We start from the raw sequence: 16,771 nt of genomic DNA, 5'->3' as shown, positions 1-16,771 counted from the left end.
GTTTTCAAAACAGTCTAATTATACACACAGCAGCTGCTGCCGCCTGCCACATACTTGACTGTGTGTCTATGAGTGTGTTTGTTGTTATTTGTGTGTGTACGTGTGTATGTGTTTGTGTGTTGAGATCTATGTTCAGGATTTTTCTCTGAACCAAGTTCAATGCATGTGTTTTTGCATGTGTTAGCTCTTCTATATGTACATGTTTATGTCTATAAGTAGTGTACACAGGATTTTACAGTCCTCAATGTGTGGTATAATGAGCTTAAAAGGCTTCACGATGTATCATGAGTAAAAGGAGATTGTATCACAATGTTTTCTGTGGGATTTAGATGAAAAGAATTCCTAAAATAGTTTCCCTAAAGTAAAAATCAAAGACACAGTTAATCCTCTCAGGTTCCTTAATTCTTGAAACAAAGCACTGCCTACTATGGGGCACCGTTTGTAAAGTTGTGCATTTAACATTTAGATTTAACATTTTAACATTTAGATTTAAAAATCAACATTTAGATTTGACATAAAATTTAACATTGACATTTATATTTATATTTAACATTTATATTTAAAATTGAACATTCATGTTTATATCTAGCATTTGGATTTAAAGCTAGGTAGCCACGGAAAACAAGCATGCATTTTGAATGTAGCATTTCCTCAAGAATCTGACTCTTAGCATACTGCGACTTCTCCACCATGCACCCCTGACCAATCAGGGTCTCTGTTTCGCAGCGTAGCAATGCACCTGTGTATAAAACTCAAATCTGACATTGTGTGAGTAAGTGCCAATCAGATTATCATTTAACTGTATGTGAACCAGGAAATGACAGCTCAGTATAAACGAAACTAAGCTTCCTTTTCAGATCAAGTTTCTGCTTATTGCTCAGGGAATTACACAGTATTTCACACTGCTGCATGAGGAGTGTGTCTGTGAGACAGAATTACAAACTACCCAGGGAAGGGAACACTTTGAAATTGTATATATAAACATTGTAAGTCAGCGTAAATGTTAAGCTTGCCTTTCATCAGGAGTGAATGACAGAAACAAAATTAAGAAGACGTTCTATCAGAGATAAAATTCCTAACAGGGACCTATCACTGTTGTTTTTATGTGAGATAAAAGCTACCGCTGATCAAAGTGTCAGTAGCTTTATCACCAGGTCTGTTGCTGTTGTTATTTCAGCAGTAGCTGTTAACAAACAGTTTATCTAAGTTGCTGGCTGACAAAGTAGACAGTTATATGTTCTGGTTATATCACTGCAGCTAATTGTCTTCTCATTGGATGCTATGTTTGTATTCATCAGACACAAATACAGCAGATTGAGACAGATTAAGGCTCTTCTAGAAAGGTGATAAAAGGTTTAAATAGCACCACCATTACACAAGGCTGAGAGGAGCTTAATCTGGTTAATCAAATCACAACATGAAACTTCACAACCAATAATGGAATTAGAAGTACTTTCATTTTCCCCTCTTGAGCTTTTGCAGCAACATTTGTCTATTTTTATGACTGTTGATGATTTCAGTGGTGTGAATCCATGAGGGTAGAAACTTAGTTTTGCATAATCTGCTACAGCGCAATGAAGATAATGGAAAATGTCTTCCTTAATAAACTATTATTATACTATTCTTTATTTGTTGGCCTGTTGCAAGCACATCGTGTCATCTTTAAAACACAAAAACTCTGTCTCAGAAACCAGTACATGTGACAACAAAGAACAAACTTGTTCCAACTTAAGACAAAGAGATAAGAGATCATTTTGGCTGTATTATTGTTTATTATTGTTTTTTGTCACCCTCAGCCATGATAACTTGATAAAAATAAAGGCTTTACCACCTTCTTGGCATTTCCTTGTGTTGCTGGGGTTAAAGTCTTTGCAGGTCAGCCTGTCGCTCTCATCAGGCTTTAACCGGTCTCTGAAGTAAGTGTCCTTTAGGCTCCTCATAAAGCACAGGACTGCCAGCTGAGGGCTGACCTACAAGAAGTCAGCTCACATTTCCAAAAACCATTGCAGCAACCATGTTTAGGCCAGTGCCAGCGTCATTTGAAGTGTCAAAACAGATGGTCAGACAGGAGTACACTGTTCCTCTTGAGGCTCATACTGAGAAGGCCTTGAGAGGAAGAGTATGTGAATTATGGGGAACACTTCTAATTACAATAAGTTATAGTGTATAGGAGCTTACCCCAGTTGTGTATAGGTTAATATGTTAATTAATTATTGAAAGCCCCAATGAGGAGTTTTTGGCTAGTTATGAAATAGTCTAAAATTAAAAGTTTTATTTTTTTATGGCCTATCAAAGCAAAGGAGACGATTAGCATCAAGACCGACTACTTCTATGCTCTCATTTTCAATGCCTGTAACCACTTAGGAAGATAGGTAACATACCGGATGATTGACAGCATGCTAAAAAGAGCATTTTAAATAGTTTTTTCAACAAATCCTCGCAGTAAGTGATACATTTTCTTGTCAGAAACACTTCCTAAACATATACAAAACAAGACCAACAGAGCAACAGGAAGGATTTAAAACCAACCAAGTAAAGTGATACCAAAAGTCTGGAGCACTCTTTGGAGAAGAGGCAGGCTGTCAGAAATTGAGGTCCTGAATATAGGGAAACAAACAGGTATGAGTCACAGTAGAAAGCAGGAGAACAATAGGATATGTATTGGAGATAAGCTAAAGACAGAACTGAGCTTGACTTTGCCATGCAATAAAGACTTGGTTAGCCCAACAATCTAGCAGAGTCTGTTGGTGTAGGCTGAAGATGACAGAGGGTTTTTGTAACTGTTTATTTATTCAAATAATCAAGTGTATGGTGTCAGCACAACTACTTTACTGCTCCCGATCCAGTTGGAGCCTTCCCAAGCTGGGATTGTAAATATCCAACATTTTTTATATTTACGATTCCAGGTCAGACTGCCTGCAAGACAAGTAATAATCAATGAGAGATGTAGACTGGGAAGCATCACCAACTGGTTGCATACTTGAACAGCTCACGAACATGGCAGAGAATGTAGTGCAACACAAACTTGTGGAATCACCGCAGTGAAATTGTTACCAAAAATGTCAAGCGTGTGATCTAGCAATCTCATGGAATTGTCTACTGTATAGTGTGCAGAAATTGACCGTAACTGTCCTATGTGTTTGATTTCCCATGGTTTTAAAATAGTTTAAGAAAGTTGTCTAGTGTGTGAACAGTTATATAGCTTATAGTTAGAGCTGGCTCAGGCTTTGACCATCTCTTAGTTATGCTGCTGTAGGCTTAGAATGCCCGGGGAACTGGCGCACTGACACACTAGGATCCTATCTCACCTTCTCTCCCTGTTCCATTAAATGTATTAACCATAGACCTTTCTGCATTCCCTGAGCTCCCTTGTCTTGTAGGTTTCTTTGAGTCGCTGCCGTAGATGGCCTGCTGCTGTGGACGTTCCAGACTCCAGCTGTTATAGACGTACCAGATTCCAGCAGCAACAGCTTATACTACTACTACTAGCCATCTCACCACTATCATCTCTCTCTCCCCCATTCTCTTCTATCCCTCTTTCTAACCTCAATTGGTCGAGGCAGATGGCTGTCTAACATGAGTCTGATTCTGCCAGAGATTTCTGCCTGTTAGGTGCAATGCTCATGCTCATGGTGGATTAAGATGAGATAAGATCGAGTCCTGTCAGTAAGAGGAGATTGGATCTTATCCTGTCTTGATGTTGGGTCTTTGTTAATAATTTAACATAGAGTATGGTCTAGACATGCTATGTTTGTAAAATCGTCTTGAGACAACATCTGTTGTGATTTGGTGCTATACAAATAAAGATTAATTGATTGAACATCAAGGCAATACAACATACTTAACGTCAGTGTGATTCTAAATGTAATTCTAAATCATATTATTAAAACAACCCTGGCTGTATCTTTAACTCTGATGTTTGTTATTTAGACTGCTTTCAGAATTAATATAAACTGAGACTCACTCACTTACCACTACGTCCCTCTGAGCCTTCCTTTACATGCTGTGTCCTTATCTCACTCCCATGTTCCGTCTCTCCCTCTCCTCTGTTAACACACATGATGGAGACATCTATACTTCAAGTTGTAAGCCAACATACTGTACTGTATGTGCGCGGGCCACAGTTACTTACTTCTGTTCTATGTTTAGATTTTGTTGGCAATCAAAATTGTCATGAGAGGATGAGGAGGAGTCCTTCTCAATTTTCATTACCATCTTCTTCCTCTGTTTAAAGGTCTTTACCGTCACTTTGTGTCTGGGGCTTACTAATGGACACATTGGGTTTCAAAAAGGTCAAAGGTTACTGTTACAAACTAATGTGGGATAACACTTGGCCATAGTACAGTTCACAAATACAATAACATATGTGATGATATCGCTCAAAGACTGAAATATTGGGCCCCCTGGATATCAGCCACAGTCATGATAACAAACAGTCAGATCCTAATGTGACAAACTGGATAGCGTTCAAGTTGTGCGTCAGCTAATTTTAGCAGGTCCGGCTGCGCGCGGGTGAACAGTCATGCTAACCTCCACTCAAAATGATTGATAGTGAGGTGAGGCCCTGGCGTGTTCCACTTTAAAAAAACTCTGTGCCTACAGTGTGACTGCCTTGTGACTCCATGGACTCACGTATCCTCATCATAACCTTGTAAAAACACATTTGGATGGAGCAGCGGCTTGAATGGGAATCTAAAAAACTTGACAAATACAAATTTGCATAGATTTTATCTGAGGGATGTTGGTCGAACTAGCGTGTCCATAAACTTTTACCCTTACTATTTGATTTTCGGGTACATAAATACATAAACTCATGTGCTTTGGCGGCAGCACACTGGCTTCACACGTTAGCTAGTCTGCAAACCTCACAACAACAGCAATATCAGAGGTACTTTTGTCAGTTAAAGAGAAAGTTAATTCCATGAAACAGGCCTCAAAGGTTTGACTCGTCCAATCTGTCTGCCAGCTCAAAGGAGCGTCTATTTTTAGACAGCTCAGGGAGGGAAAAGGGGGGAGAGACGAAGGAAAGCAAAACAAGAGGAGATCCAGGCTGAAGTGTCTGAGCAGTAAAAGCTCATTAGACCTTCAAATCAGAATATTCTGTTCAAAGATTTCTGAGAAATTTGATCCTAAAGCTTTGATTGCATTTATTTTCTTAACTCCTCTGCTTACTTTTTTGTGTGTATTTATGTACCCAAGGACTTCCTGGACTGAACCACATCAACCTGAAAGAAGACTGCAGAGAAGAGAGAAGAAGAAAACATAGTGGGAGGAAGGTACCTCTTTTGTACCCTAAGAGGGGAGGGAAAAAGGAGTCAAGTGGATGAAGAGGAGGATGAAGAAGAGGAGGAGGAGAAGGAGGAGAGAGTGAGACTCTTCTCCTCTCTCTCTAAGAGCATTAACTGTAGAGTGTTCTGCTGGTGACAGGGCTGTCAGGGTCAGATGGCTGCTCAGCCTGATTAGACCAGCTCACAGCAGATCCTCAACGCAGCACACTGCACCGCCACAGCAAGACAGAGACACAATCTGGCACTTGCAGCACACCGCAGGAGGCACAGGTGGAGATTCACAGTTCAGTGTTACAGTGGGGCAAAGCTACAGGTTGTTGCAGGAAAAGTGTTATTCTCTGTTGCGTGACTGTCAAACAATTTGGCTTTTAGAAGCAGAAAAAACTGAAAACAGGAGGATTCAGGTGGCTGATGTTAAGACTGTGGTTGGAGGAGACATTTAATAGCAGGTAAGATTTGATTTGTTGCTGTTTCTAAAAAAAATAATTATCTGTATTTGGAGAGCTTATTGATGCTGTCTTTTATACAAAAGGTTTTGCAACTTTTGACTCTTGATAACAGATCAAATCTTTTTTAGTACTGTGTTAGTAAAATAGTCATCACGCAACTCTTTGATCCTCTGGAACAACACACTGAGAGCAGGAAGAGACGCTCTGGACTAGCACTGGAGACACACAATTCTGATGTTTCAAACAAGAAGCTGTAGTACAGCTATAAATACAGCTGCAGGGAGTTTACTATATCAGGCAGTCAGCTGGTGATAAGTCAGCCCACAGTTGCACGGCTGCTGCTGCTTCTGCAGGACTTTGGTGTAGCTCTGGGTCAGTGGTTTGGGGATTTCCTTGTTCGGCAGCCAAGCTGTCAACTTGGGTAAGAGGGAAGGCTGTATATTAGTGCAGCCTTCAGTCCAGATTTAGGCATTTAGCACACCTTTTTTTTTTTTTTTTTTTTTACAGTGACATATTAGAGCTTTTACAGTAAAACTCCTCTCAAGTTGTTAGGCTGTGGAGGTGAATGTAACAGGATTTAAGACTAATACTAACCTTCCTCGCTGTTGTCTTTACTACTAACCCACAAGCTTACTGTGTCTCATTCAGCCTCACGTTGCAGGTTCTGTAGAAAGACTTTGGCAGCTAAACGCGGCTCTATAATAATATTGAGATCCTTTTTTAACTTCTCTGGGTCCTGACCCAGCCTGTGACAGGGAAACAGCAAGGCAGCCTGACGACCAACTGGAGACGCACCTGTTTTTACAAACCAGACTGCCCTCTAAGGTAACAGGGGGAGATCGGCTTTACAGTTTTAAAGGGAATTATCTTCTAGCCCCATCACTCATGGTCCTTTATGCATTAATATTTCGTATTAGATTAAGTCTCTTGTTTTAGATGGTGGCCACATGCATAAAGTGACAGCAGTCCTAGTTAAGAGGTAGTATTTACATGTGTTTATATATGTTAGGATTTATAGATTTTTGATGCCTTAGTGTCAGTCACTGTTTTTTCTGCTGTTCCTCTGTTGTGTTGCTTTTTTCTGATGCAGTGTTTCACAGTTTTGATTTAGTGGTGCTTGTGTTATGAGGCTGTAAACATAAACAGGGATCTCCTTAAAGCCCAGTACAGGACAGTAATGTTAACACTTTGTATGGACTTGATGAGAAATGATTGACCTTTAGCCTGATTAGCGGTAACACAGGATAAATTCCTAATTATAGATAGTCAACAACCTGGAATAGACTATGCTCTTCTAGAAGAGTTAGTGAGTAAGTCAGCATGTGATTACAAAGAGTTTGTGTGTGTGTGTGTTTGACTGTGTCTGTGAGTGCGTGTGTGGACTGAGCTTAGGTGAAGAGGTGACAATGGATTACCCAGAGTGCCTCAGGACATTCTCTGGTTGTTTGTCTGAATATTTGGACACGTGAGTGGGAAGACCACCTCCATAACTTTCCCCTTGTCATTATCTCATCTTCAGATTTGAGTTTTCTTTCACTAAAAAAGAAAAAACCATCACATAGCTAATTTAATTGTTAAGCCGTATTCTCTCTACTACTCCTGTCACATCCTGCCCTCATCATGAACCTTTCAAAATGTTCTGTTCTGTTGTTGACGTGTCAAAGGTATTAAACTTGTTGACTCTCAAAGAAAGTCAACAAGCCCATGCTCCATCCTCCAAGTAATTGACTTGTGTTTAGCTGGAAAGTGCACATTAATTTATTTGAAACCCACCCATCTCATACTAATATCATTCAAGCCTCTCACCTACATGTACTACAGGCCTTTATCTGAATAAGAACCCCTGCTTCAGTGTGCCAAAGACAAAAGCTGTTTTGAATTCAAGATGCAACCAGAAGATATGATGAGAATCTTTAAATCCAATGAAAATACTTTTGTCAATCAAACTGAAAGTCCTAAGAGGACTGCCTTAACCTGAGCCTGCCTTTGAATTTTCATTTTACAACAGTGTAAAATCTCTTTGTTCCCAAGCCCAAGGAGCTGCTTTAATTCACAGCTACTCTACACTTATAATCAGTGAATAGACATCCAGTTTTCAGACTGTGTCTCCTCTTTTTTTAAGACTTGATTTAATTTTCTTTGTACCATTCAGTAATTTTTCCATATTTTGTGAATGTCAACACACCATGGATTACATTTACTAGCTCATACTGCATCTGTCATCTGTTTGCCTGCTTACATGTTCAGTAATCAGGAACACGTTTTGCCCAGTTTTTAGAATTGAAGCCAATGTTGAAGCGTTACAAACTGCAGTTTCTTGAGTGTCTGCCTGAGGCTGGCTCCTGAAGTATCAGAAACCACATACACACAAATTCAAAAAAGCCTATCTTTACAGCAGAAATAAAAATGTTCACAGTCCAGCACAAAAAATTAGTTTAGTCTGAATAGCTCATTTCTCAATCGGCACACACTGTGCGGAGGGTGAAATTTGTCATAACGCAGCAGTTTCGGAGATATTAAGGCTATGAGTTTTCCATTATGAGAGGCACAGCTGACTTGATTGACAGGCGGGAACACTGTAGCTGTTGGCTAGGAGTTCCAAGCCTGCTTCTTTACCTCACACTATCTCAACAGCAGTTAGGTTGAGTTCAATTGAGTTCAGCATTTCCAATATGGCTCCCGCCGACAATTGGCATCAAAACAGCGCTTCAGAAACAGATGTGTGACGTCACAGATACTACGTCCATTATTTATACAGTCTATGGTTTAACCACTGTGTTTATATTAGGCCTTCACAATAGATGAAAAATATAATATGTAGAATAACACTTTTTAATGCTGTAACAATGTTATGAAGTGAGATTGATACAGGAACATGTTGGAGCTATAGCTGCACTGATTTCACTTGACAAGCGTCATTCTCGCAATCACTTGACAAAAGTATCCTCTCAATTTATTTAAGATGTAAGATTCCTGGTCACTCCTTTTACTGCCCTGCGCCAGTGCTGTGCTCAAACTGACCTTCCAAATATCTACACACAGACTTTGGCAAAGGCTTTAACACAGTATCTCATCACTCCGTGAAGTATTTTATGTGAAATAAATCTGACACCAAACAATTTCCTGCTACTGCAATAAACCTGTCAAGTCATAAAAACTTGAGTTGTCTGACTGAATTGAATCAATATTCAAGGGCACATATTTGCTAAAACTCACAGTCTCTAACTATATCTGCTGTTCTTCATGGTTCATACATGTCGCTCCCTAATCAAAACAAAACCTTTAAGCACAACATCCAGCATGACTAAATTGGTACCAGTTGGTCTAAGAGCAGCTGATAGCTAGCTTATCTTCATATGACTGCATCAAACTGGTGTTAAAGCATGACCATTACACCCAGGCCTCCATCCAACAGATAACATGTACACATGCTGACTGAGAAATCATTGTCTGCATATCTTTTTCTCATTCATCGGGATAAATTCAGGCTTCAGTGATGTTTTAATATTGGATAGTCATACTGATATTACGTAATAAATAAAAGGTGAAATTTTGACTTATTATGCAGCCCTGTGTTGTAAGCACAGAACTGGCCTCTCATACAAGGCAGAGTTAGAACTACCTTGGGATAATGAATGATAACATTTTCTAATGGTCTTGTTTTTTTTGCAGCCTTTAGCTTGTTTTAAAATGACTACAGGGACAGAGCTGTTATTTCCAAAAGTTCAGACAGAAAATTATTATCTGATTTTGTTTAGTGGTTTCAAAGGCAAATCTTTTAAAACATCTATGTATGCACATGTTTATGTTTATGTTTGTGTCTTGATGGTGAACCATCCAATCAGCTGCCATCAGTGTATTTGGTGTATTTATAACAATTGTACCTTTTATTGAAACTTTATTTGTATCTACTGTCAAAGTGTTAGTGACTCAAATTTCTTACCACAATTTCTACTTTAGAATCACTGGTTGATGGAGTTTGTGCGGCGGAGTGGTGACTACTGCCACGCCCAACACATTTAAACCCTACCTGGAATGAGGCATGAAGATCTGCAGCCCTGAGACCTGAGGGACAGTTGGTCTTTGCCCTCTGGACCAGCCCAGCTCATGGGGTAACAAGTGGAGCCGTGACACCGAAAGCTGACCGAAGAGAGAGAGAGGAAGACCGCTGCTGAAAGACAAAGAGTGATAAGAACTGGGCAATCAGAGAGACAGAACCAAAGAGACGGACAGAGAAAGAGTTGACACTCTGTAGCCTTCTGGAATAAAGGATACAGACACCTGTTGGGATAATATAAGAACTGGACCCAAGAATCAGGAAAGTACTTTTAACGGCTATAAACAGTCTCTGAATAGAACATTCAACCAGAGACAAGAAGTCCAGAGTCATCTGAAGAACTGGTGAAGACCAAGCAGCTACCTGCTACAGCTGGGACTAAGGTTAGTAGTGGTGCACCAACACACATCATAATATATAGCTGGTTAACTCATTCTGCATTTATTTTGGAGTTCTATTAGTATAACCTGAACTCAAATTTGTGCTTTCCTTTCCAAATTAGATTTATTTACAAGACTATATTTACACTGTAGCCAGTGCCAATGTGGAGTGTTGACCCAATTAGAGTCACATGTACTTTAGACAAACCTGTTACTGCCAAACAAAGGTACTTGATGCTAATCTGTGAAATGAATGAGCAGTACAGATTTTGACAAGCTGCATGAAGCCAGACCGTCACACATTTATAATATTCAAACTCATCTCTAGCCAGCCTTCTGGCTTAGACACTCATGCCGCCTTCCTCATCAGAGGACTCTGATGGCACCAAATAGTTCTTATCAGTGCTCTAACTAAAATAGTATCAGGGGAATGTGTGGCATCCTTGAATTAAGATTACAGAAATTAAAATTCTTCCTAGAATACTCTCCTAGTTGTGTTATCTTACTGAAGATGGGTACAACAGAAATGCCAGTCAGCACAGGACACGGAGTACCTGCCATTTTGTTAGTTCATGTAACGTATGAAACAGACTAGAATTAGGTCTTATGTCTCTATATGGCCTACAAAAGTGAAGACCATCAACAAGGAGATTAGTTTTTTCTCTATCATTATTCTAAATGCCTGAAACTGCGACTTGGTGGTATGGTGTTAGATGAAGCTGCAGAAACAGCCTGTTTCTACAGCACAGATCCACAGATCTCTAGAGCATCTGTCTATCCTCTTTCTGCAGATTATATTTTTCTGCATGTAAAGGGGAAAACTTAATCTTTTTGCCAGTTACTATTTAGTTTACATAGAATGGAAGTATGGTCATTAGAGTCCACTCAGAGTTCTTAAATTAGTCGTAAATGAAGAAATGAGTGAAAACACCTTTTTGCATGCAGGAGCTTTTAATTAAGTCACACACATCTCTTCTGTCCTCTCAGTCATTGTATCACATGATTTGCTTCTTGTCACTCCATATAACATTTCTGTAAATATGTGACCTTGTGATGAGATCTTGAGGTTTGATTGAGGAGAGAAGCAGGTTTGATCAATAACACTAACGAGGGCTCTTATCCATTAATGTGCAATGAGCAATGAGACTGAAACAGCAGCCAAATGAACTTAAACCATCATTGATTTAATTGGTTAGACCTTAAACCACGAAATGTTGCGCCGTCAGTCCCACCGTCCAGTCCTTTAGGCGCGTCACCGATTGATTCAACCTCCATCCAAAATGTTCAGAAAGATCTACTGTGCTGACATTTGACTTTGATTTTCATTGACTACATTGTGATTTTGAACTGAGGTCTCACAAATAAAGCCTGTCCTGTAAGCAGACTGAAGACATGTCTGTGGGTTTTCTTATCAGAGGTTGTTTTTATCATCCAGAACTCAACGCAGCACTCGCCCGATCCTTAAAACAGACTCCAGGTAACCTCGACTTAAACCTTTAGAATCAGGTTGTACTGCCCACAATGAAAATATAACATGAACAAGCCTTTTGTAGTTAAAGATACAGCAGATCAAAGAGTGCCGTCTCAAAAATGGCTGAGCCATAACTGCAAATATCACAAGTTGTTTATGTTTAATGTGTTACATTTGAACTTGCCTTAGGCTCTTGACTTACATGATTTCTCTGCTCCCACATAAGGGTCAGAGGTCATCTTGAGATAGCAAAGAACACACTGGTCACCATGAACCGTCCAGCTCCAGTGGAACTGTGCCACAAGAACATGAGATTCCTGATCACACACAACCCCACAGACAGCACACTCACTTCCTTCTTAGAGGTAAGAAATGTGTGTGTTGACAGAAACACTCACGCATAATGTATAAACTGTGTGTATTGATTCCATTGCAGTTGGCATGTAAGCGGAAACCACATCGTTGATGTTTCATCTGATTGATCCAACACCTTGTGGGCCTCAATCTGAAAATCCTCCATTATTGTTGTTCTCTGTTTCAGGATCTGAAGCAATATGGTGCCACCACAGTTGTTCGTGTCTGTGACATCACCTATGATAAGACACCACTAGAGAAAGACGGCATCACTGTGGTGGTGAGCAACAACTGAACACAAATGAACACACATCTGGACATTATTTGCACAAGTGCCAGAAGTACTACAAACGTCCTGTTTTCTCTTTCAGGATTGGCCATTTGATGATGGAGCCCCACCCCCCAGTAAGCTTGTTGATGACTGGTTGAATCTGCTGAAGAAGAAGTTTCAAGAAGATCCAGGAAGCTGCGTTGCTGTTCACTGCGTGGCTGGACTTGGCAGGTGAGGGACACGCAAAATAAAACAAAAACTCTTCTATGAATGCACAGCAGACATTATTGACATAGATAAAACAGAAGTTGTTACCAGTATCTAATGGCACTGTTGGCTATAATAAAAATACCTCTGACTCTGTGTGCTTGTGTGTATCAATGCATACATTCTTGCAGGGCTCCTGTGTTGGTTGCTCTGGCTCTGATAGAAAGCGGGATGAAGTATGAAGATGCTATTCAACTTATCAGACAGTAAGTGCTTTATTGTTAACATCCCAGTCAGTGCAGAAATGACACATATCATGTTGTGAGAGCACTGTCAACGTAGAAACAAAAAAAGAGCTTCATATTGGAGATATATGTCTTCATAGCACAACATAATTGCATCTATATGAGGTAAGGAAAACAAGAACACCACTAAACTGTACACAAAAAGTCACCTGTTAAATGTACGGAAGCCCTAAGAAGACCCTCTTTCATACATGTTATTTGTTCAATTTCCCCATGATATCCAGTAATATCGGTTTATTTTTTCCACAACATGCCATGTCGTGGTCAGTCCTAATGATGCCTAATTTGGTAAAATAAGCCTATAAGCTACTCCTGGGACACAAGCTGCCATCATCTGATGTTAAGTTGAGATCAAGAAATGAAATTGATTTGTTATCAAGGAAAATCAGACTATATAAATTATTTGAATGCACAGTGGCGTAATCAGATTGTTTGAGGGGCAGGGGCGAAAATCACAAAAAAGGGCACCTCCTTTCAAACCCCTGGTACTCATATTTTAGGGTTCATTTAAATGAAGTGATGCTGAGGTGACAAGAGGGGGACCTGGGGGTCCTCCTTATTTCTATTGATATATTTATATATTATTGATAATATATACATAATGATCATAACACAATTCACTGGAAGGGCGTTCAAAGGGCACTTTTGTCCATTCAATCCAACTGAGAAGAACCCAGAGGACATGTTTTAACAATTTATTGACTGTAAGGGCATCCAGAGGGTATTTTTCCACATTAAGATCAATAGAAGTGCATCAAGAGGGTGCTTTTTTTTTTTTTTTTTTTACATTTTTTACATTTTTTACACTTGAGGGGCATCCAAAAGGGAGGGGGGGGGGGGGGGGCAGTCTGGCCCCCTCTGAATACACCACTATGAATTTATGTCTGCTTAGGGCTTCCGCTTCAACTTATTTAGAAATATCACCTTGCAGCACCAACACCAATAATTCACATGCACATGATACTCAGTTCATCTAATCTTTGGCGCCATCTAGTGTTAAAGTTCAGAAGAGTGCGTTTTGCAGCGGTGACCTCTTTTATGCTCTATGTTTTTCAGGAAACGTCGTGGAGCCATTAACAGTAAACAGCTCACCTACCTGGAGAAACATCGATCCAAGCAGAGGCTTCGCTTCAAGGACTCTAACACACGCAAGAACAAGTGTTGTACCATGTGAACACACACATATACACACAAACACAGAATCTTGTACCCTTCAGCAGATGCTCTCAGGAATCCAACCATTCAGCCTTCTTCCACCATCACAATCAGAGAAATATCTTTGCTTCTGTAGCCAAAGTCTACCCTGGGAAGCTCGGAATACTTTTCAGTAGAACTCATCTTTGTTCCATTGTTTCTGGCTGTCTTTTAATGAGGGTTTTCTTGGCATGTTTGCTTTATAATATTGTTTACTGTAAAGAAAGATGGCAATAACAGCAAGAGGGAAAGTTGCATTTTAAATGAAGTTGGTTGCATATTGTTCAGGCTTATTGGCTTTATTTTGTCCAAATCTTCAACAAACACCCATAATGTGTATCTTGGAGAGCACCTGGACAGACCTGTTTTATCACAACTCATATGTTGGCCTTCAAAGCTCTAATCATACCAGACGTTTTGAAAAAAAAGACACAAATTTTCATTAATTGCATGGATTTTCATTATGTCAAAACTTCACCATTGTCATTGTACATAAATACATACAGTTTTTCTGCTGTTTCACTGTAGCTTTATATCAACACTCCATGATGCTCTTCCTTTATAATCATCACTCAAGAAATTTAGGATCATTTTCATCCTAGCCATCAATGCCATTCATCTATAATCAGTCATCATAAAATCAGCTTTTAAAAGTATCTTTTAGAAACATCAAGCCTTCATTTGGTTTTGTTACATCACCATTTTAATATTGTGCTCAAATTGTGTTTACAAATCAATGTGTGCATTATATTGTGCTCTGTTTACTGACACCCACAGAAGGAAGCCTCACCAATAGAAGAAGCTGATTTTAAGCCATGTGCACATATGTATGATAAAGAGGAATTTATTTATAAAAACAAATCGACACAGACATGTAAAATAGTTGTAAATAATATAAAATAAGGATCTCTATTATTTTTCAATCAGGAGATCAGGATGGACCCCTCTTCCAAGATGTTGGTGAGAAAATGAGTCTCTGTCAAGGAAGAGTCGATTTCTGAGATTGTAAAATCCCTTGAACAAAATATTTTTATTATAGATCAAGATATTGGTTTAATCCTTCCGCATCTACTCCTGTGCATCACTGTGCACATCCTTTAGCCACTGTTACAGAATACATTATGTTGTTTTGGTGGTTTGAAGTATTTTTTTCTTCCTGAATGATGCATGTAATCAATGCTTCTGATCTGTTGTTGTTGTTTTTTGCTGATGTTAGAGCATGCACTTTTTATGTAATTAATAGTTGCTCATGACATTCTTGTACTCCATTAAAAAAAGGAAAAAATCTTAGATCTGAACTAAGGTCCTCAACAGCACTTTGTGAGAATGAGGGCAGTCGCAATTTATAGAGAAAAGATGATCCTCTATCATTATTTGAAAGTGTTATTTTTTGACAAATTGGCAGTAAATCACTTGTTCAGATAATGCATGTGTCTATGTATGTGTGTGTGTGTGTTTGTGTGTGTGTGTGTGTGTGTGTGTGTGTGTGTGTGTGTGTGTGTGTGTGTGTGTGTGTGTGTGTGTGTGTGTGTGGTAGTCTTAAACTGTAGTGTTGATCACTGACTGATCTGAGCTGACACTTTTTTGACACACGTTGTGATTGTCTGTCTGTCTGTACATTCTTGCATTGTTGAATAAAGGTTTTTTGTCATTGTCACTTTGTTTTAAGAGGTCTTGTCCATTGTGTTAGTTTAAATGCACCTTTATGGATCCTTGAATAAGTTCCTTTCAGTTGGGAAGGATACGTTTGCATCTCAACTATCTGCCACAAAATAATGAGTATGTCAAACCATCTTACTGAGAACATTTCTGCTGATCAGTAAGCCTGGTAATAAAACCACTCTTGTAATGACTGTTGAAACAGAAATGAAACGTACTGATGAGCTTCAAGATACATGAATGATCTCCACTGTTTTTATTTTTATTTTTTTATTTTCCTACTTAATAAGTGAAGTTCGAGATTAACAAATAAGCAAAAGGACAGTTAACAAAGTTATACACAACACATGACAAGGAACAGTGGCAACAGAAACAGAAATTAAACAGGTAGGGAGCTGAAGAAATGGCAACAAGGTAATGTTATCTGCAGTATGACATATCTTGAATTGTAGTATTTTTGCAAATTATGGAGTTAGTTTTAAGAAACTTTATGCTGTACATAATATATATATATTATGTGTGTGTGTATATATATATATATATATATATATATATATATATATATATATAATATACATATATATTTACACACACAAACACACACACGCATAAATACATACCTAACTTGCATAGAAATAAGTCAAGATATAAGCATAAAGAAATAATATTAACAATTATAATAATAATAATTAGAATGATGATGATGAAAAAGGTCTCCACCATTAGTTAATGATCTCAAACAACTTTGTAGTGTAGACCTGAAAACCCAAACAATTATTTTCCTTGCGGTTGGTGGATATAAAAAACATGATTCAGATTTAGCATTAAACAATTGAAAAGAGCCAACATTTAGTTTTTCCCAAAGCAAAACTTTCCTTAAATTCCTCTATATCAACAAGTTGATTCTCAATCAGATCATGCTCTGAGTTTTATTTCATGCAGTGGCCATCTTATTGTGAAAATGAAAGTGCCTGGCCTGGCTCTGTAACAAAAACTCCTTAAACTATAATTCAGTGTTCCTAGGTCACCACCTAGAGGCTTCAGTGTGTTGCCACACTCTCACAGACAGTGGCCTATACTCAGGGTTCCCACGCATCCTGGAAAACAGTTGACCAGTTTTCCAGTACTGGAAAACA

General features: G+C 38.9%; 1 protein-coding gene across 1 annotated transcript; it reads left to right on the top strand.

Moving 5' to 3' along the window:
- The first annotated feature begins 10,043 nt into the window (after positions 1-10,043).
- On the top strand, positions 10,044-15,443 carry LOC117822589 (protein tyrosine phosphatase type IVA 3). Its single transcript, XM_034697409.1, has 6 exons — positions 10,044-10,177; positions 11,872-12,010; positions 12,187-12,279; positions 12,371-12,501; positions 12,669-12,743; positions 13,839-15,443. The coding sequence occupies exons 2-6, from the start codon at positions 11,915-11,917 to the stop codon at positions 13,954-13,956; spliced, it is 513 nt and encodes a 170-aa protein (XP_034553300.1). The 5' UTR covers positions 10,044-10,177; positions 11,872-11,914; the 3' UTR covers positions 13,957-15,443.
- Positions 15,444-16,771: the final 1,328 nt, after the last annotated feature.

This window comes from Notolabrus celidotus, chromosome 12 (genome assembly GCF_009762535.1).
Source record: "Notolabrus celidotus isolate fNotCel1 chromosome 12, fNotCel1.pri, whole genome shotgun sequence".
In the NCBI taxonomy this organism is placed as follows: Eukaryota; Metazoa; Chordata; class Actinopteri; order Labriformes; family Labridae; genus Notolabrus; species Notolabrus celidotus.
Note: the sequence above shows the minus strand (reverse complement) of the source record. Positions and strands in the feature narration are given on the sequence as shown.

Excerpts from the sequence above, each read along its gene's own strand:
- LOC117822589 (XM_034697409.1), top strand. The coding sequence starts at position 11,915 with ATGAACCGTCCAGCTCCAGTGGAACTGTGCCACAAGAACATGAGATTC. Across the intron at positions 12,280-12,370 it reads AAGACGGCATCACTGTGGTG|GATTGGCCATTTGATGATGG; the intron begins GTGAGCAACAAC and ends TTTCTCTTTCAG. Across the intron at positions 12,744-13,838 it reads GCTATTCAACTTATCAGACA|GAAACGTCGTGGAGCCATTA; the intron begins GTAAGTGCTTTA and ends TATGTTTTTCAG.